The 21,090-nt window shown below is 43.5% G+C and overlaps 1 protein-coding gene across 1 annotated transcript in view; it reads left to right on the top strand.

The window, feature by feature from the left end:
* SLC9A9 (solute carrier family 9 member A9) overlaps positions 1-19,198 on the top strand; it is a 458,836-nt gene extending 439,638 nt beyond the window's left edge. The window contains exons 15-16 of the mRNA XM_084847219.1: positions 14,214-14,319; positions 16,275-19,198. Of these exons, the coding sequence (XP_084703345.1) occupies positions 14,214-14,319; positions 16,275-16,496 (328 nt within the window). The 3' untranslated portion in view covers positions 16,497-19,198. The remainder of the gene's footprint in view (positions 1-14,213; positions 14,320-16,274) is intronic.
* Positions 19,199-21,090: the final 1,892 nt, after the last annotated feature.

The raw sequence follows: 21,090 nt of genomic DNA, 5'->3' as shown, positions 1-21,090 counted from the left end.
TATTTGAGCTTCAGCTTCAGTATCTGTCCTTCCAATGAGCACTCAGGCTTGATTTCCTTTAGGATGGACTGATTTAACCTCCTTGCAGTCCAGGGGACTCGTAAGAGTCTTCTCTAGCACCACAGTTTGAAAGCATCAATTCTTCGGTGCTCAGCCTTCCTTGTGTCCAGCCCTCACAGCCATACATTACTACTGGGAAAACCATAGCTTTGATTAGACTGACCTTTGTCGGCAAGGTGATGTCTCTGCTTCTTACTATGCTGTCTAGGTTTGCCATAGCTTTCCTCCCAAGGAGCAAGCGTCTTTTAATTTCATGGCTACAGTCACCATCTGCGGTGATCTTGGAGCCCAAGAAAGTAAAATCTGTCACTGCTTCCATTTCTTCCCCTTCTATATTATCCAGCCAGGAAGTGATGGGGCCAGATGCCATGATCTTAGTTTTTTTAATGTTGAGTTTCAAACCAGCTTTTGCACTCTCCACTTTCACCCTCAACAAGAGGCTCTTGAGATCCTCTTCGCTTTCTGCCATTAGGGTGGTATCATCTGCTTATCTGAGGTTGTTGATAATTCTCCCGGTAATCTTATTTCCGACCTGTGATTAATCCAACCTAGCGTGTCTCATGATGTACTCTGCATATAAGTTAAATAAGCAGGGCGACAATATGCAGCCTTGTCATACTCCTTTCCCAATTTTGAACCAATCGGTTGTTCTATGTTTGGTTCTTACTGTTGCTTCTTGACCCTCGTACAGGTTTCTCAGGAGACAGGTAAGGTGGTCTGGTACTCCCATCTCTTTAAGAATTTGCCACAGTTTGTTGTGATCCACAACAACTGGATGGATGGCATCCTGCAAAGCAGTGTGGACTTCCAGCACCACCTTTATTTCCAAGAATGCCTCTGGGCCCCATGTGGGCCGCTGAGTTATTCTTTGAAAATAAAACTGTGGGTGCCTGAAGTTCAACATCCAGCCCAGCTGTCCCCAAAAGAGAAAAATGTAAGCTGGGGGGTGGTAAGAAGCATCCAGGGGGATCTGGAGGGGTGGGGGGGGGAGGGAGGGGGTTTTTACCAGTGCTGTGTGTATGCATACACAATGGCTTGTTTCTTTGTTTTGTGGTGCAGGTGTGTGGTTGGACAGGTGTTTTGTCGCTGTGTGTTTCTCTGAGCACCTCCACTTTGCCTTCTGTGAAATGGGTATTTTGTTGTGCTTTGTGGGGGCAAATAGGTGACTTAGCATTTGGGGCTCAGACCCCACCTCTGACTTGTACTCAGTTCCTTGACTGAGTTACTTATCTCAGAGTCTCATCTGTTTGCCTTCTGTAAAATGAGTGTTGGAGCAGAAAATGTCAGATTTGAAATTGTGGTTGTGTGTTTTGGAGTTCTGTCTTGTACTTAGGTTCTCAGTCAAGTTACTTCTCTTTTAGTAACTTACTTCCTGGAAAATGGTTTTTTGTGACTGGCCATGCCTACCATGGTAGCCATTTTGTGACTGGGCAAGTCCCCCATGGCATCCATTCTGTGAGAGTTGTTTGGGCCAGAGCAAGAGGCAGGTGAACCAGCAGGTTGCAGTGGTGAAGAGGAGCAGCAATGCCAGGGGACTCTTGTCAGTGGGCCCCTGCTGGGGTGTGATCAGATCAGACCTCTGCTAATGTTTCTCTGGATGCAAAAGCTACATTTCGGCTTGCCCTGGAATCAGTAGCTTCTTCCACATCTTTTCATCTTGAATTACCTGCTCCATACGTACTTAATTATTTCCTGCTTTCTGCTGGTGACCCATGTAATCTGAATTGTGCTGGCCATGCCCACTGGGCTGTCATGCCTTACATGTCCACAGGAAGGGCCTTATTTGCATCTGTGAAATGCTGGAGGCTATGGGACTGGATCATGGCCATTATTTTAAAGCATACCCATAGAAACACTGCCACCATTAGGGTTTTCAATAAGAAAACAAAAGATAGATTTGGAAATCAAAGTTTGTGTTACCTTTAAGAACAACGAAACAAGAGCAAAACAAAAATCATGACAAATGTGAGGTTTAATTCAAGAGAGTATAAATTAAAATACAACTCATTGCTTTCTACATGCCTGATAGTTCCTTTTCAGTAACTAGAAGATGAGCTACTGCTTCTAATGGATATCTGCTGGCATCATTGCATTTCCGTCACATCTACGTGCAAAGAGCCACACAGATCTATCTGATTCACAAGAAACAAAAAATGCAAATGATACTTTTCTCGCAATGCATTGCTTAATTTGCTGTCTAGAGATTTATTTAGTCACACAGATATGATCAGGTCACACTTGTTCATGCCAAGAAAGGTTATGATAAAGAGTGCATTTTGCTATCCTCTCAACAGAATGATTTGGGATGAAGCCCTGCTTGTATGGCAACTGTATTTGCCTTGGCTACACCCATGATGCACTGGGGTTTCCTTCACCAAATGCCTAAAGCATGAAGTGGGCATTCTAAGCACTCAGGGACACATGTGAAGGAGCGCTGATTGGCCAAAACCACAGTGTTTATCCCCTATGTATATATTGCACAAAACAACAGTGTTACACTAGTGTGCCTAAAGCATACACAATCATCACATCACAATCATCACATATGGTTTGAATTTGTTTGAATTTGCTGTTTGCAAAATACAAAATGAAGTGAGCTTAGGAGAGTATTTGCTTTGTTTTTTTTAATGCTATAATTGCAAGAATATGGCTGGCTGGGGCATACCGGGAATTGTAGGCCTTTTTTCTGTCTAAACATGCATCCATCTCCCCTAACAACACAACCGAGCATTGTCAGACTCAGAGGGAAAATGCAGATTCGCTTGCAAAGATAACAGAAGGTTATCTTTATATCAGAGATATATCAGAGATATATCTGATATATCTTTATGTCAGAGATAACAGAAGGTTATCTCTGATATAGGACAAAGAGTTAGACAGGTGATGTGCCTTTCAAAACTGTTTCTGGACTAAATCAAGCAAAGAAGAAACCACAGGGAGATAGGCAGGCATAAGGAAGTATAATTATCCAGGCATAATGTGTGAAAACTGGCCAAACCACTAAAGGAGAAGATACAGGGCTTCTTCACACAGAGCTTTTATCCTGCAATTGAGCTTGCTCCTTCACGGAAGTTTGCAGGCTCTTTACATGATGCCATGATCACTCAAGGCATCTCCTACACTAAATGCCCTTTGTTCCATTTCTAAATAGATCACAGATAATGAACTATCAAATTACGCCCGTTGCGTTCCACTTCAGTTTCCTCCGAGAAAAGAGTAAAAGCGGCAAGAAGAGGAGCGAGATCAATGAAAGATAATGGAAGACTCCAGTATGGGGAAAAGGAAGGGAAAAGGGGAAGGGGGAAAGGAATCATGTGAACAAGGGAGTCGTCGTGATCCTGCATTTAAAACGGAAGCAGAAAGCCCCATTTTAATTGCAGGATTTTAGGCTGATGTGGAGATGCTCACAGTGGGAAGTGGTAGCTGAAGCCTTCCTGAGGTCAAGTCTGAAATATTCTTAGATACAAATTTGAGGCAAACCATGTGAGAAAAATATAACCATATTTAATATGCACTTATAGGGTTGCTAGGTTCAACAGGTTTTCCAGACATTTATCATTTATTGCGAGATCAGTAAATAGGTATTGTCACTGTTTCAAAGGTTGTCAAAGAATTGTGGAGTTCTGGAGTAGCCTGCCTTCCCCCCGTGGCTCGTTCCCCCTTCCATTTGTGGCCACAGCAGCCCGGGCGCGGCCAGAACTCTGGCTGTGGCCAGCCCTGGCCAGCAGCTCCACAGAGCCACCACAGAGCGGAGCCAGCCAAGGAGGATTCTGGGGGGAGGGACGGAGTGCCTCCCCCACACTGCGGATGCCCCAGCGCGGAGCCAGGTGAGTATTTCATGCATCCCTAGTCTCTATCATCACGACAGCCTCCATGTAGTCTCGCTCTTTGTCTCTGCTTGTCTGTGGCTCTCCTGCTGAGGCAATCAGGATGCTGTCATGCCATTTGGCTGTGGGTGCAGCCCCTCGTCACATGCCAAAAGACTCCACCCTACCTGGCATGCAGGGGGCACAGTTGGGGATCCCACAAGAATACAGGAAAAATAGGTGAAGATACCAGGATGAATATCCAAAGGTGTTCACCCTCAATCTCTGTGTCAAGTACTTAGCATACTTGCTTATTAAATTAAAGGAAGGTATCAGTGGGATAAAAGAGAAGATCCTCTCTATAGTATCTATGAGCACTACATAGTGGAGTTTCACTGTATCAAAAATTAGGAAGTACCATAAGGTCTTCCCTTCTGTCTCCACTACAAACTCCAAAACCAGAAAGCATATAGAAAGGTACAAAAATGTTACACTTCTCAGTAATTTTTATTCTGTAATTTTGACTATTTTAAAATTACGAATACTACTACACAGTTACCACTGCACAGAAATACTACCACGTGTTAAGTATACTATCCTAATTGGCTGGGATGTTGTGATTTAAATGTACTCAGCTTTTCAATTCCTCTGGTATTTGAATGTGAAGAGACCATCACAAATGCCAACCTTGAAGTGAAAATAGATGTTACATATCACACAGGATAACTACCAAAAATGGCGGCACCATCTTCTTGCCCCATCCCCCTATAATGTTTGGGCACAACTTCAGTGATGAGGAGTGGAGCAGAAAAACTCAGACTATGGTAGAAACACAACATGAGAAACAGCGCCTAAGCTATTTCCAGATGGTAGCCATGTTAGTCTATTGCATCCACAAAACAACAACAACACAGTCTTCTGGCACCATAACAACTAACAAATTTATCTTGGCACAAGCTTTCGTGGACTGTAGCCCCTGATGAAGTGGGCTATAGTCCATGAAAGCTTATGCCAAGATACATTTGTTAGTGTTTAAGGTACCACAAGATTCTTTGTTGTTTGTGCCTAAAGAGCATAGGGAGAGAGTGGTGAACCCAACATGGGGTTGCCATTTTTCACTGACAGCCCCATGCTGAGCTTCACATCTAAATAGGGTGGCCAGGTATCCTATTTTATGGAGGACAGTCCTCTCGTTTGGGCAGCTGGCAGAGGACAGTCCTCTATTTGAAGATATCCTCTGTTTCAAGAGGTGTCCTATCCAAGCCTGGTTTAAAGTCAAAGAACCTAAGAAGGGAGAGCAAGGGTCTTGACATTGCCCATCAACAGTTAGCACCTGGACAGCAGACTGAATAAGACCATAGGTCACCTTGTCAGTCTTTTCCACAGTGGTGAGGCGTACTGTATTTCTGTTTAAATTATTGTTATTATTTCTAAATTTCTATCTATACATATAAATTTGCCTATGCAAATGTTATGCAAATTGGTCCCCTTTTTTGGCGATGGATTAGTGGCCACCCTGTGTCTAGTACCTCAGTTCAAAGGCCTCACAATGACTGGGAAATTATGAGACAGCTGTTCACTACTGTCCCTATTTGGGAGCACTGGATTATAACTGTAAAGCATCAGTAGTCTTCTGAAAAGTAGCCACTATAAGCTGTGTTCTCATCTTGGTGAGCAATATTAGCTATTTTATAATATAATTTACTAACATTACACACTCTGGGATGGATCCAGATGTAATCATACTTAGAATAGACCAATTGAAATCAATAGGACTTAAGTTAGTCATGACCAACTTAAGTCCCATTGATTTCAATGGGTCTACTTTAACTATAACTAAATCTGGATCCAATCCTATGTCATTTTCTTAGTAAAGTATTACGCGATAGTGCTAAATAACCATAACTCAGATCAACGTCTATATCAAAGTCCATAATCCCTATCAAAGTACATAAAAAGTACATATCAAAGTACATGCAAAGTACAACTCAAATCAAAGGGCATACATAACTTTAATAACATTTGTTTTCTTCAGCATCAGCATCAAACTACTGTTGTATTATGAAAACCACCGGTCTTACTCTTAAGCCAAGTGCCAGCTCTCTAACTGGTAAAGTTTGGGCAGGGGGAGGAATCAGTAGACTACACAAGCAGCACATTATGAAAACCAACTGGCCCTAGGCAGGTCCAGTGATTTTGTTAGCCTGTTTAATAATCCAGCCCTGGTCAAAACAGTCTCATTGTCAGTCATCAGAAAAGATAAATCAAGTGCAGGGCCAAATACAGATACACTAGTCTGTTCCACAACGTTTACATTAGGGGTGTACGAAACCCCCTTACCTAGACTCCGCGGGGGGGGAGGCGATCCATCCCTCCCCCCCCGGCCAGAATCCTCGCTGGCCAGCTCCACTCCATGGCGAGTCCACGGAGCCGCTGGCCAGCTCTGAAGTGCCAGTGATACGGCCGCCATTGCTGTATTGCTGGTGGGCTGGATTGACTGAGGCTGCAAATGGCGTCTGGGACGCCATTTTCAGCTGTAAAGGCCTTAGTTTAAGGTAAATGCAGCTGTAAATGGCTGCATTTACTTTAAACTAAGGCCTTTACGGCTGCAAATGGCATCCTGGACGCCATTTGCATCCATGCTTTTAATTAACACGATAGGCTACGCAAATATCTGCGTAGCCTATCACGTAAAAGCAGGGACGTCCCTCACTGGGGTCCATGGTGGATTTCTCCCCCATACCTAGTTTACATGGACCACCTGAATGGAGCTCAGAAAACACCAGTGATCTGTGGCTCATAGTTTGTTATATATTATAGGACTGTTCTTTTCGGTTGTAGCGAAGTACATCAGTATAATGCTTGGCAGTTTTACTCTCATATTGAGGGGAAAGCCATGTGTTGCAGTCCACCGTGTCCGTGATAATTTCCAAGTTTTTGTGAGCTGCCACAAAATCCTCCAAAAACAAGAAGTTTTTCAAGCAGCTGGTGAGCCAGAATACACGAGTGGCAGGCCGCATTTGGCCTGCTAAGTATGAATTATTTAACTGTATAAATATAAATATATAAATAAATCTGCTCTGCAGATATAGATATGAATAAAATAAATATATACAAATAAATCTGCTCTGCTTAGAGTGGCCATGTGCCCTACTTTACAGAGGGTTATTTGAAGGGCTGACAGAATGTCCTCTGTTTGAAGGCATCCTCTGTTTGAAGGGCTGTCCAGTCCAAGTCCAGTTAAAGATAAAGAACCCTAAGGAGGGAGATCAGGAGCATTGAAGTTGCCCCTCAAGAGTTAGCACCTGGACAGCAGACTGAGCAAGGCACACAGGTCACCTGGGGGGGTGGTCTCCACGGTGACAGGTTTAGTTCACTCTCCAGTTTGCTGTGGTTTTCACTGGAGTCGAATCCGCTCCATCTGGGGACACACAGGGCTTGAAAGCCTGGATCATCCCAAAGCGAGCCTGGGGCTCTTGGCAGGTCACACAGCAGTTTACCGCGAATTGTTTGGGTGGCTACTGGGTGGAGTCTCATCCACGTCAGCACTAAGAGAGCTGTTCCCTCCTTCCCACCCCCACCTTGTTCTGCCCTTTCTGCTTTCTCAAGCCAGTGTGTGTTAGCGCCTGCTTCCCCAACCTATGCCTGATTCCCCCCCATTTTTTTTATTATTGTCCCTGTAAAACCGCAGTAGCGCAATAGCAGGTATATGTTCAAATGCGCTATTTTGTGATAGTGCTATGGGGGTATAGCTTGTTGTTGTTCAGTCGTTCAGTCGTGTCCGACTCTTCATGACCCCATGGACCATAGCACGCCAGGCCTGCCTGTCCTCCGCTCTCTCCCGGAGTGTGCTCAAGTTCATATTCATTGCATCGGTGATGCTATCTAGCCATCTCATTCAAATGCACTATTTCACAATAGTGCTATAGGGGGTATAGGTATTGCTACACAAATGCACTATTTCATTATAGTGTGATAGGGATATCTTTTAAATGCACAGTTGCGGGTTCCCCAGTAACTACTTCGGGAACCTCAATCTCGCCAAAATGGTGGAAACATCAGGGGAAACACTGGTGGGGAAAACATTGGGGAAACACCCCTTGACCGGGAACACTGAGATCACAGCCAGGTGAAAGACACACCCCTGGGCAGAGCTGTGAATTTTTCAGATTCACAGGAGGCAAACTGTGTATGAAAAGATTGCAAATCCCATGAGGCCATTGGCAACTGTAGCTGGATTTCTAAATACCTAGCAACTTTAGGGTGCAATCCTGTGCATGTTTGGACAGAAAAAAGTCCTACAACTCCCAGCATGCCCCAGCCAGCATGGCTGCCTGGGGCATGTTGGGACTTGTAGGGCTTTTTCTGTCTAAACATGCATAGATTGTGCTCTTACTTAGTGTCCAAGCATATACCCAAAAAGAAAGGGGGACATCAATGCAAATAACATATTACATACCAGAAAATCCTTCAGCGCTCCTGATAATATAATTTAAAGGATGACTTGCAATTGCTTCCTTCATTTGCCAGATTATATATTGATTAAATCATTTTTTTAATCTCAGTCATTGCAATCATTGCACTGGTGTTTAATGAAAATGACGTTACACTTGCCTATGGCTCATATCTTTGCCACAGCTCTCACAAGAGAAGATGTAAGCTGTTGTTGTTCAGTTTAAATAGAACCAAACAGCTGCCATAGGGCTATAACTCAGGGATGGGAGTGGTGGGCAGAGGGATGCAAACAACCTCTATAGTGCTGCTAAGTATACAGCAGCATTGCAGTGGCTGTATCTGCAACTCTAGCATGTCATTGCAGTAGGGGCATCTGGATGGTTGCCTTGGGGCAGTTTCTGCTTACCTTAGTTGAGCAGAATGGTAGATGCACCTTACAGCTTTGGAGTGTTACAGCTATGCAACAGTGGTTGCACTTTAAAGCTATGGAAATCTTGGCAGATACCTCATTAGACCATCACTTGAGAGAAAAGAGTGATGTTGCAGGAAACTCAACTCTGCCCTGCTTTTAAAGTAATAGACAATACTGCACATAGATTAGAACAATGCCGTATGCTAGTTGTGTGTGAAGCAATGAACCAATTGTCCCAGTAATCAAGAGGCAACATTATGGTATTTATTAAAACACTAAAAATAGGCCAATGGGAGTTGAGCTCTTAAGCAGGCAAAATAATAACTAGTTAACAGTAGAACATAGAGGTTAATAGTTTATTACAGAATTAGAAGTATCCAACCAGCTACAGAAAATTGCCTTTACTTGAAGCCATTGTGCATTAGGAGTAAGAGCAGATTTATAGAGGACAGTTTCAAGGGGTTGCACAAAAGCAAAGGAGAAGATGCTGAAAAGATGTACCTCCTTTGAGTACCTCCCTTGGGTGCAATCAGACAAATAATATTTGCCCCAAAACTATTTTGAAAGAACAGCATCAGTGCTGTAGGCAGAATTGCAAAGCAAGTACAATGAACGTATATATCGTATCTAAGGCTGTCAGAGGAATCTGCAAGGGATTCAAATGAGTTCAGTTTTCTATGAATTCAACTTGTGGACCCCACAGTGGACCAGCTCTTCCTGAGTTATATGGATTCCACAGTCTTGGGGACTGGTTTTTTTTATTTTCCAGAATTATACACAAATATAATCCTAGAAAAATACATGAAATAAAAAACAGTGGCTGAAAATGCACATTTCTCCTATAAGCTAAAGCATGAAAATGCACATTTGGGGAGATTTGCACATTTTTGCAAGGTGCGAATTTTCACAAAATCGGGAAATTGGTGGAAAATCCACTTTCGTCTATGACCAGATGATGGAATAAAAGGCACCAAATAAGCCGCAAAATGCAGATGGAACAGATTTTACAAAATGTGTACATCGCCTGTCAAGCAAGCAAGTGGTAGTAATTATGAGAAAGAGGATGAGGAGGAATAGCAGTTGGTGACAATGATGGTGAGAGAGGAGGAACATTGAGGATGTCTTGCCCAAGGGTTCTCAAAAACCTGGAGCTGGCACTCTCCTGGAGAATGCTCTGAAGGAGGCATCTGGGTGTTGATCAGCAATATACACACCTTCTGAGCAATCCTTGCTGATGCTGAATGGCCAGCAGAGACTGCTTTGATAGTGCATATCAAGGCATCTGTCAAAGCAGGGTAATAACACTTCTGCACTCCAAAACAGCTGGGAGGGTAAAGCCCATCCCCCAGCAAGAACCCTTAGTGCAACAGGGCCCCTTGCTGGGGTGATGGGTGGTGGGCTCCCACACATACACACACAGCTGTTATCATGGATGCACAAGTTTAATTTTTTCTGTGCAAGTTAAAGAGGCAATGCTGCTTCATTGACTTGTATAAAGAGGGAATAAAGCCTGTTCAGGCAAAAAATGGCCGGGGAGGGTGTAAAGCCAACCCCACACACACACACAAAGGTACCTTGAGGGTGGGCTTCCCCCATCAACCCTTTCCTCCATGATATTCAGTGGGGAGACATGAAGCTTCAAGTTTTCCAAAGAGAGATTCTGCTTCAGAACAAAGGTGAAGTGACACTCCTCCAAGAGTCCAAACCAAATCTGCCCATTATCCAAAGTGGGGTCTGAACCAAAGATTTTCATGATGCAATGTTTTGAAGGGAACAATGTTTCTTTCTCGTACTTCATGGATGTAACATTTCTCATACCTTGGAATGAGTATAATTGAACCTTACAAGACCTTAGGGCATGATTCAACTACAGCTTAAAGACTGTTATGTCCCATTGATTCCAACAGAGGAAAATTAAGGAATGGGAATTGGCTTAGCTTTGACTAACTCATGCCCTTAATGCAAAATAGTGGCCAGGATCCAAAGAGATGTGTGTGCATACCTTGCAGACAGGATGGAAAGGTTGCCAATTTCCTGTCCTAGATGCAGCCCTTCATAGTTCATACTACATCAAAATCTGCTCCAGTGAAGGACCCCTCAGCCTTCCAGAGCAGATGTGGAGTTAAGCATGAGGGCTGTGTTGGGCAGGAGGGGCTGAAAAGCCCCAGTACAAGCATGGCCCTTTGGTTCATGGCCAAGTGAAACTCAGCCAAAAGATCCCTCATCAGTGGGATGAAAATATGAGGGTTTTGTTGTTATTAGTACAAAATGTCTGGCCATTATTTGGCTTTAACACCTCTTTTAATTTCCTTTTCCTTTTCTTGCTAAAGAATGTGATCAAAGCAAATGTAAAAATGAAGTGTTCCTAACACAGTATATAAATCACTGACAACAAGCTTCCTTGAGTACAGCAGAAGTGGTATCAGGGGAAAGGTGCAAAGGATACATCCATTACAAGTGATCTTGGCAAGAATCAATCTCGACAGATATGAAGATGATATAATTGCTCAGGATGAGCAGATTTTCTTTTATCCCGATAAATCGATTTTGGATGAAAAGTTCAGAAAGACAGGTGCAAAACAATAGCATAAGCCTGTTTCTGGTATATTTACATAATTTCATATAAAGGAGCACTGGAGTATGAACTGTAAAACGAACGTGTTGAATTCTGAGAAAGAGCACACTGCATGGAACGACCTAACACTCACTCCCCAGCTAAAAAGTTACTTAACATTTCATGAAATACATTTGCCTTGTGACAAGGAAAGGGGGCATTGATTTGATTTGTAAAATAAAATGCTGAGTGGGCATTCCAAAGGAAGCAGAAGATACATAACAATTACTAGCTATTTGCGTCTTTTATGCAAAGCACTTCATGCAGCTGCATCTTGAATAGGGTTATGTTTGGGGGGGGTTGCATGCAATTGTCTATGGGGCACCTTTTTCAGGGCATCGCAGATGTTAGATGAAAATGATACACCCAGATAGCTTGCTGTATGCATCCCCTGACAAAATTACCCCGTTTTCTAATAACATTTCTGCATGGAGTTCTGGACGTGACAAGTTCCCAGCATTGCTTGGTATTCCAGGCATGTTGATAGTGGCATGTTAGGTTTAGATGAACAAGCTAAAGCTCAAACATGTGCATATTCACCACTCAATAACTGAAGCATCAAGTGGTGACTTGCATATTGCAGGTGCTCCTGCCATCAGATATTCAGTGGGTAGCCATAGCTAGAGAGGGATGAATTTGTCAAGTTCAGTTTCACTCAGTTTCTCATTTTTCCAACCTCAAGGCACAATCCTGTGGTGATAGGCAGCTGCCTCCAACCTTGGAGGCGACCGCCTATCCAATGCAGGGCAGGAGAAGCATGGAGGGGATCGTTCCTTCCGCGCTTCTCCTGTCCTGCATTTGTGGCTAGACAGCCAATTTTCGCTGTCTAGCCGTGGAAAGGCGGAGGAAGGGAGGAGGCTGCCAGATGTCACATAGGATGTGTTGTACCAGCATTTCCGCCTTCGCTGCCCCAGAACGTCCCCCAGAACACCCTGTTTTGGCTGCTCCACACTCCTTTTCCGAGCACGGAGAGCAGCACCATTCCATGCTGCCTGTGAGGTAGCGTGGAAGGGAGGAAGCACTGGAGCGTGGGCTCTGAGGTTGGTTCCCGGAAAACCACATATCCTATGGCCGTCTAGCCACTGACTAGTGGCCATAGGATTTCTCCCTAAGTTATTTTCATCCCATTTCCACATCAGTTTGTGATCTTTCAAGAAAAAGTCTGCACAAAAACTTGTATATATGTATATATCAAGCACATTTCTCATAATATACTCATTTTTGTACACACATTTCCTAATATCCCCATTTTTTGCAAATACCTTTCCCTATATAATGCATTTTTGTATGCATTTCTTATTAGAGAATTCTATTGCAAAATTCAGAAATGTGTGAATATTGAAGTATAACTGCATTTTGGTTTGTGTATTGGTTTGGGAAGTACAAATTAGATGTGAATTGAACTAATTTCTCCCCCGCCCATAGCCATAGCTCATTAATAGCACATAAACATTGTATACAGTAGGTGGCTAGTTCAGTCTCCAGCAGCTCTGGTTAAAGATCTCATCTACTGGAGCTAGAAATGATCTCTGCCTGAGGCCCTGGAAATACTGCTAGTCAGTTAGTAATGGAATTGGCATCCACCAGATCCAGAGCTTTCTCTGTACTTGAGACCTCCCTATCAAACACGTTCCTTTGCCGGTTCTATAAAGGATGGCAAAGAACCTTCTCACAAAAATGTTTTTAGTCTAGGTCAGAACATTTGGAATGTACACACACACACACACCTAGCAACGTTGATTTTAAGAAGGATGTAGATGTGGGATCCCCAATGTGGTGTCTTCATGTGCCACTGCACCCACCAAGCCAGACTGTGGCACCCACCCATTCACCTGCATAGGGCAAAACAAGCCCACCCTGCTGAAAAAGAGCTGAAGTGGGGAGAATCCCACCCCCACCAAGGAACTGTGGGGCAACAGGGTCCTTGGTAGAGGTGGGCTTCTCCATCCCTCCAGCCTATTCTTGGCAGGATATGCTTTTTTTCCTCCCTAATTAAATGAATGGGGGAATCGCTCTCCTTAATAGGGAGGAAAAAACCTTGTCCTGCTGAAAAATGGTTGGATAGGGGTGAAGCCCAGCCCCTCCAAGGACCTTTGGGGCAACAGAATCTCAGTGGGGGAGGACTCCTGCCCCACTCCAGCCATTTTTCAGAAGGAGGGCTTTTTTCCTCCCTATTCAAGTGAATGGGAGAATCTCTCCATTCACTTGCATAGGGAGGGGAAAGGATATCTATCTTGCCCAAAAATGGCTGGTGGGGCAGAGGCCCTAAAAGAGTCCTTTTAGAAATGCCATTAAATGAAATGCATGGGCAGTCCCATAGTTTTCTAGCATGGGAATAAACTCACACTCCATGAAATTTTGGTCGCTATATTTCTCTGTAATAATGATGATAAACAATCAGTAATGAGTAACTTTAAGGCAACATCTGTTGACAGAAACAGTTTCATGCATTTACATCATTCAAATTTAAAAACCCAATTTCTTGCATAACTTGCTGTATTAGCCATATTTACAGGTGAAACAAATCCTGCAAGAGAGATGAAAAGGTGTCCCTAGTATGACTTGTGAAAGCAGACTAAAACACACCATTACCCTTGTTTTTGTTATGTTAATGATGACAACTGCCCATTTCTGATATATTATAACAACTTTCCCCAACCTGGTCCCCTCCAGTTGTTCTGGACTTCAACTCCCATCTGCCCCAGCCAACATGGCCAATGGTCAGGAATGCTAGGATTTGTAGTCCAAATATCTGGAGGGTACCAGGTTGGGGAATACTGCATTATAACACTGGCTGCTGTGACTGAAGCGCCTAACAGCAGCATGTATGCACAGGTTGGGAATTAGACCTTAACAGATTTCACAGATATTTGAAGCCCATTCTCACCCATGCTGGACCACCACTTACTACAACCTTGCCGGAATGGTGTAATCCTGTGGCCAGATTGCTAACCAGCCCTAGAGCATATGGAGTAAGTATATAAATTGCATGTGCATGTTTCATTGTTTGGGGGATCTTACAGTGAGATCCTTAAAAAGTTGATGGAAAGCATTACACAGGTTTCAGTATAACTTAGATTGAGGCCCACAGCATCCCTGCCAAGTCAATATGGTATAAAAGACCCTAGCTTCAACCTAAGAGTCCCAATTCTGTTTCTGGCCCAATTCACATGATCAGATTGATGTGCTGAGAATCTGGAGCAATTAGTTCCATGCAGAATTCTGCATGTGAATGCTTTAACACACACGCACTTGGCAACTCAGCCCACATTACTGTTCCATTACAAAACAGCTATTTGTCCCTAATACTGTAATTGTGTCTCCCAGAAGCTAGAACACTTTTGCTTGATGGAAGAAGTGGAAAATGTGTGGAGACAGCTGGCTGGCTAATTTTGGCTACAATATTTTTCAGGTGCCCTGCTTTAGATACCTGGGACCTTAAATAGGCCCTAAACCAGGAGATTACACATAATTACTGGTTTGGGGGATCAAAAAAGCAAGTTATGCCTTGGATCCACAGCTCCATGTATGTGCACCTGGAGATCCTGCACTTACCTGTAAACTTACCAATTTACTTAAATTGAAAAGGCAGCTTAAGATACACATGTGTCCCACCATAGCAAGTTGAAATGATTGGGGAGATCACTGCAAACATGGGACCTCTTTCTATGCATCTACACCAGGGGTGAGCAACTTGTGGCCCTCCAAATGTTGTTGGAAAGAAATTCCCATCAGCCAATGTAGCCAATTGTGAAGAATGATAGGAGTATGATGTCAGAGGAATCCATCCATGGGTTGGAGCTCACTAAGCTTTCATCAGCTTTGGTCTTCGGCTCATTTGCCTTGCCTGTGAGTTGGCCTGACTTGATCTGCATCAAGTTCACAAATTGGTTGACTGATTTTTGCATTAAAAGAACTTTGTGTAAATTATACAAATTGCAGCCGCAATTTGCCCACATTTCTTTTTACACTTCTTTTAAAGGAAAGTTCCCAGATTTTGGGGGGAAAACGCATGCCTTAGCCCACAAATGCAAGCCGAATCAGGTGCCCATTGGGAGTCTGTCGAGCCCAAAAAGGGCCGGATTTCACAGCGACGGACATCCCTAGATAGGAGTTGCTGTACAACAACATCTGGAGGGTCACAAGTTGCTCACTCTTGATCTACATGGACAGATGTTTGCACAAGTTGCTTCTGCATGCACAAGACACTTAGGGTGCCTGCATTTTTGTCAAGTTTAATGAGATTCTGTACACTGAAATCTTTATTACCATTTTGAAGATATAAAATGTGATATACTGTCCTAAGCCTAAGGAATAGGATGGGGTATCCATTTAATACAGAGAACTTCAGTGCTTTTCTGCAATGGTCATACAAACTGATATGAGTAGATTTAAAGCTGGGGTACCCAATGTGTGTAGATAGGCTCCCTGCCCTTCCTGATTTTTATTTTATCTCTTAAATCTTATTTTAATTAATTATTTTTAACTGGGATGCTGGCATGCTGAAAAGCAAAGCACTGTCCTCCAGTGCCATCTTTATTGGGGTTCAAAAGAGTGATTTTGTGTTTTGGAGCTCAGACCCACCTCTGCCTTAGACTTAGGTTTCTGAGCTAGTTACTTTTCTTTTAGTCTTACCATTTGCCTTCTGGGAAATGAGTGTTTTGTGACCAGCCATGCCCACCCTGACAGCCATTTTATCAATGGGCAAGCCCTCTCCCCATGGCAGTCCTTTTGTGAAAGCACCCACAACACTTTCTCAAATATCCAAATGTGCCCACTGACCCAGAGGGTTTAGGGACAATAAAGGAATTCAATAGAGCATCCAAATCAAATCAAGTCCTGCTTGAATTGGCTGGAACTGTAAATCCATCTGAAACTTTTCTCACAACATCTTTCTTTTTTTCTTTTATTAAAAAAAAATGCCTAGGAGCAACTGAAGGATGATGATATGGACTTTATTGTCAATAATGATGAACTGACTCTGAATTATGAGGCCTCAGACCTTTCTCCAATGCCAGCACAGAGCAGAATAGAGTCACCCCATCCTGCAAGCGATGAAAACATTTATGAAGGAGACCTTGGCTTAGGAGGTTATGAACTCCAATCTGAACCTGGTCCCGGTCAATCCCAGTTGGTTTCTTCAGCCTGAATTGCAGTGAAAATGTCTATTACTGGCATCGCAAGGAGCTCAGAAGCCATTTTACTATGCGGAGGTAGTAAGAAGCTTGGAAATGTATTAAGGGCATAAATGGAGAAGAAAAACCTTGCTGAATCTACCCCTGGAGCCAGGAGGAATGAGAATTTATTACCATCCTTATACATTATACAACTACATTTAATTTTTCTGACAGTGGCAATTTTTAATAATGGATTCGAGGGCACCATCTGTCTGCTATTGGGACATTACATATGCACTCCTAGTCTCTGATCATGCTTCATCATTCCTATCTCACATAGGCACAAAGGCCTTTGAATGTTATTCTTCTAATTAATTCAAGAGAGGACAGGATGGGAATTTAGTTAACTGATACATGCTCGAAAGATCACAGACATTTTGACATGCATGCTCTCTCACCAATACACTATCTTATGGGGTGAGGTGGACAGTTCTTCTGTACTAGCTGGGGCCAGGGGTCTGTTCCCCATCCCTGTTGCAAAGCTTTATGAGTCTTTCAGACTATGGCAATTTGCCAGCAAAGGGTTAATAATGCAGTGCACAAAAACTGGGCATTGATGTATGAGCTGCTGAGGCCTACAGATCAATAGGAGAGGGCTTGATATTATTATTTTGATTGAGCATGATCGCCTGTGTAGACAGCAATTATGCTTCTTTCCCTAATCCATTTGTTGCCAGTTGTGTGCAGTAGATTCATAATACAAAGTCGATGTGCTCGCTTGAAGCAATCTTTCATCACATTCCCTAATGTTTCGTGTATACGTCTGGAATCTGGGGTGACAGAGAGCATAACATACAGGATTTTCAAAATAATGTGTGCAAAAGCCTTTACGTCTATTGTACAGTCTTAGACAAATGCAGTAAGGAATGAGACTGTTCTAGACTATAACCATTCTGCACGTAGCATGGAGTAAAGGTCATCTGAATCATCCATCATGAGCACAAGAATATTGCTGCGCAAACCCACATATTACAAAGGTTTGTAATGGTGCTCCAAAGAACAACATGTGTTCTTGAAGAACTTGAAGAACCCACTTGTTACATTGCACAGTATAATATAGACTGCGATCAGGGAGGAGAGAATGGACACCATGATTGATGTTAAGTAAATACTCCAGATAAAGTTGCTAAATGTCTTCCTGGATGAGATTCTGAAACCTTTAAGAGGTCCATAGTGGACTTTTCCTCGACCCCCACCCACCCCACCCCAGCAGACTTTTTCATACCCATCTGAAGCTGCCATATAGTGAGTCAGTCCATTGGTCCATCTAGCTCAGCATTGTCTACACTGACAGGCAGCGGCTCTCCAGGGATTCATCCCTACCTAGAGACAGCAGGGATTGAACCTGGGACTTTCTGCTTGCAGAGCATGTGCTCTACCACTGAGCTATAGCTCCTCCCTAGCCATGCCTGTGCATCACAATCCTTTCCCATTTCAATGTTCTCAATAACTGGTGGGTGGGAGCGGGCTGCAGAAATGCAGCAGCTCTGTAGCAAGACACAGCATGAAATTCCAGCTGGGCCCTCCAGATGATGGAGCTAGTAAGCTGCAATACAGTGTTTTGTTTTTCATTTCTCATGGTGTGCTATTGTTTACAATGCACTCCATCTATGTGCCTGCTTCTTCCAGTATTAGAAGAGCATCCAGTGTCTACAAATGTTCAGCTCCTTGGGGGCCTAAGAGCATGTCATTTTGTTGCCATCCTATGTCCTCTCACTATTTTTATCATCCCCCCCCCCAAAAAAGTAAGCAATCATACCTAAATATAAATCCATATATTTTGCACTGTTATGTTATTTTGGCTTATATAGTGTATTTATACAATTTCTCCAAAATGTGCCTTTAGAGCAGGTTGAGTAGACAGAAACACGAGGCAGGGATAAGAAGGAAGTTTAGGCATTCCAAGCATGCTCCACTCGCAGGTAATAGTTCTCACTCCTATCTGATCTGCAGCATTTTTGTTCATTCACACATCTTTAGTGAGATAAGTAGAAGCAGGGAAAGTTGCCTCTTTGTAACACTGTGTTTCAGACTTATGTATGTTTTGATGTGAAACGCTTTCGATGCAAATAACTTAGCTTAGATCTATATCTTGTATCATGTACCTCAAATCATCAATGATTTACGATAACCATGTCATGCGAACAAGTTATAGAGTCACCTCTGAGGAGTTGTTTTGTCCTTTTATTCAGTGTTAGCACATGACCCTTCAACATTTACTGACCTACTGGTGTAAGGAATTATTGCAAAATACATGCCCAAGCAGGTATGTATTTAAGGGCACTTCTCCTTGGGAACCTCCTCCTATGCTGTCACACAAATGGAACAACAACAAGCAATCCCCTGTAAAAGACAGCTTAAAACCTCATAGGATTGCTCACATTAATAGTGAACTTCCTTGTGCATGAGCCAAGGCCAGCCCTACCATTAGGCAGAGTGGGGCAATTGCTTCAGGCAGCAGATGCTGGAGGGCAGCAGTGGCAGCCCATGAGCCATTTCTTCTGAGCCTGCCCACCACTTCTCTCTTTTGGAGGACAGAGCGCTGTATGCCACACAGCCTGTCCTACACCACCACCACCACCCAAAACTAGCCTAGCTCACTGCCAGTGCTGAAGTCAAGATCCAGTCGGCTTCTGTACATGAAATGGGCGGGGGCATGTTGACCTTTGCCTCAGGCAGCAAAAAAAAAAATGGGCCAGCCCTGCTGGAATGAACCCCAGCTGTAGTCCTGTGTGGGGTTTCTCAAGTCTGCCTTCTGAGCAGACCAGTCATATACAGCATGTAGCTAGTGGATTTCAGGTGAGATGAGCGGCCACACCGAAGATACCCAAAAAACATCCTATGCAGATCTTTAATAATAGAGGTCACATCCTTAGGCCACAATCCAGCACTTGCTGTGCTCAGCTGAAAAGAATGTGCATAAGAATGGCCTACTCTGGACTGAAGTGTATCTTTTTTTCAACTCAGGAATGCAGCTTCATGTTCCTTATTGCAGTCATGAAAAAGTTCCTGCTATACATGTTAAGCCATAAAGAAAAGTTTACAAAACAAGAACTCATAGCTTTAGACAACATCTGTAATCTGTACGCATAAACGTCAAGCCATCTCTATGAAACTGTGAATGATTGTAAAGTGGAATGAGTTGGGGTTCCACAGCAACAAAAATTTAAATATAATCAAGTTTTAATCTTGCTTCTCCAAGTCTAATGAATTGCTGGTTGAGTGTAATACTATAGTAACTGCTTTAAGCATAAAATGGAAAACTGGAATCCTATGATTAGAAATGGAAATGTGTTTTTATTTAATTTCTTCCCCCCAAAAGCATAAATCAAGTTGCTTCCAAGGATCTTAGTCCCCACAAGAAAAAAAATGGCTCTACTGATACCTAATACTGATGAAAAGAAGCCATCAGTTTATGGCTCCTGACATGCTATGCCTAGCTGCATTGGGAAGGGAGGGAGGGCAGAGGAATGAAGAGTTCTACATTCCAGGATGCATATGGAACTTAGGATCACAAGGATATGAAAGGGCTGCCTTCTCAATGTCCCAAGGTAAGAATGGAGAGTTCTCACCCAGGTCTCATGACAAATGGATGGATGAGCACTTTACCCCAAACTGTTGGTTCACAGAGGAATCCTAAAATCTTGAAGCCATTAGTTTAGCAGGCAGATTCATCCTTGTATCTCACCATAGGGCAGCATTCTCCAACCTGGTGTCCTCCAGACATTTTGGACTATAACTCCCAGCATTCCTGACCATTGGCTATGCTGGTTGGAGCTGATGGGAATGGAAGTCCAAAACCTCTGGAGGGCACCAGGTTGGGGAAGGCTCCCATAGGGGTTAAAGGTGGCTAGATTATGCCCTGTAGCCTTTGCGGGTGAAAGGGGGGGAATAAAGAGATGAGATGCAAATAGTTGGCATAAAATTTCAGCCACATTTATTGAGATTGATCAAATCTGCAAAGGGAAACATAAGTGGGCAACTTCTCTAAACCAGTGACTAACCTGGCATTTTATCAGATGGGACATTCGATGCCTGTAGAGTGGCATCTTTGATCACCACACCTCAAGACTGCCCAATTTTGGGACGGGAGGCCTTCCCCTGTCACTGCTCCCCTGGGCCACAAAACTCTAAGTGGGTGAGGTAAGTTGGCCTCAAAGGTCATCCTTATCTTCCAACTAGGGCCACAAAAACCTGAGCTGGAAGCCTCAGGCCTTACCAGTCATCAGAAATGGTGCCTCCGACGGCTCACCCACCCTATTCCCCACCCAAGGTGCCCACACAGACTGCCTATTTAGCAAATGTGACTGAATCAATCTAAGTATTTAAATACAAGACCAAAAGCACCTGAAATCAACTGCCAACCCCACTTACAGAGTGAAGTAGGCAAAAAGACACATAGCCAAGGCCAATCCGACTAGGAGTCAAACATTCCTACTCAGCCCCCAAAAGGACAACCAGCATAACCCACACTGCATACCGGGCAGGAGGGAGGGAGCCGCGCTTCAAAGAGGGCAAAGGGAGGGGCTCCTCAGCCTAAAATGACTGGTAAGCACCTCCCCTCCC

Source organism: Heloderma suspectum, chromosome 3 (genome assembly GCF_057233095.1).
Source record: "Heloderma suspectum isolate Gila_16-S chromosome 3, 16-S_ref, whole genome shotgun sequence".
Lineage (NCBI taxonomy): Eukaryota > Metazoa > Chordata > Lepidosauria > Squamata > Helodermatidae > Heloderma > Heloderma suspectum.
This window is presented reverse-complemented; position numbering and strand designations above follow the sequence as displayed.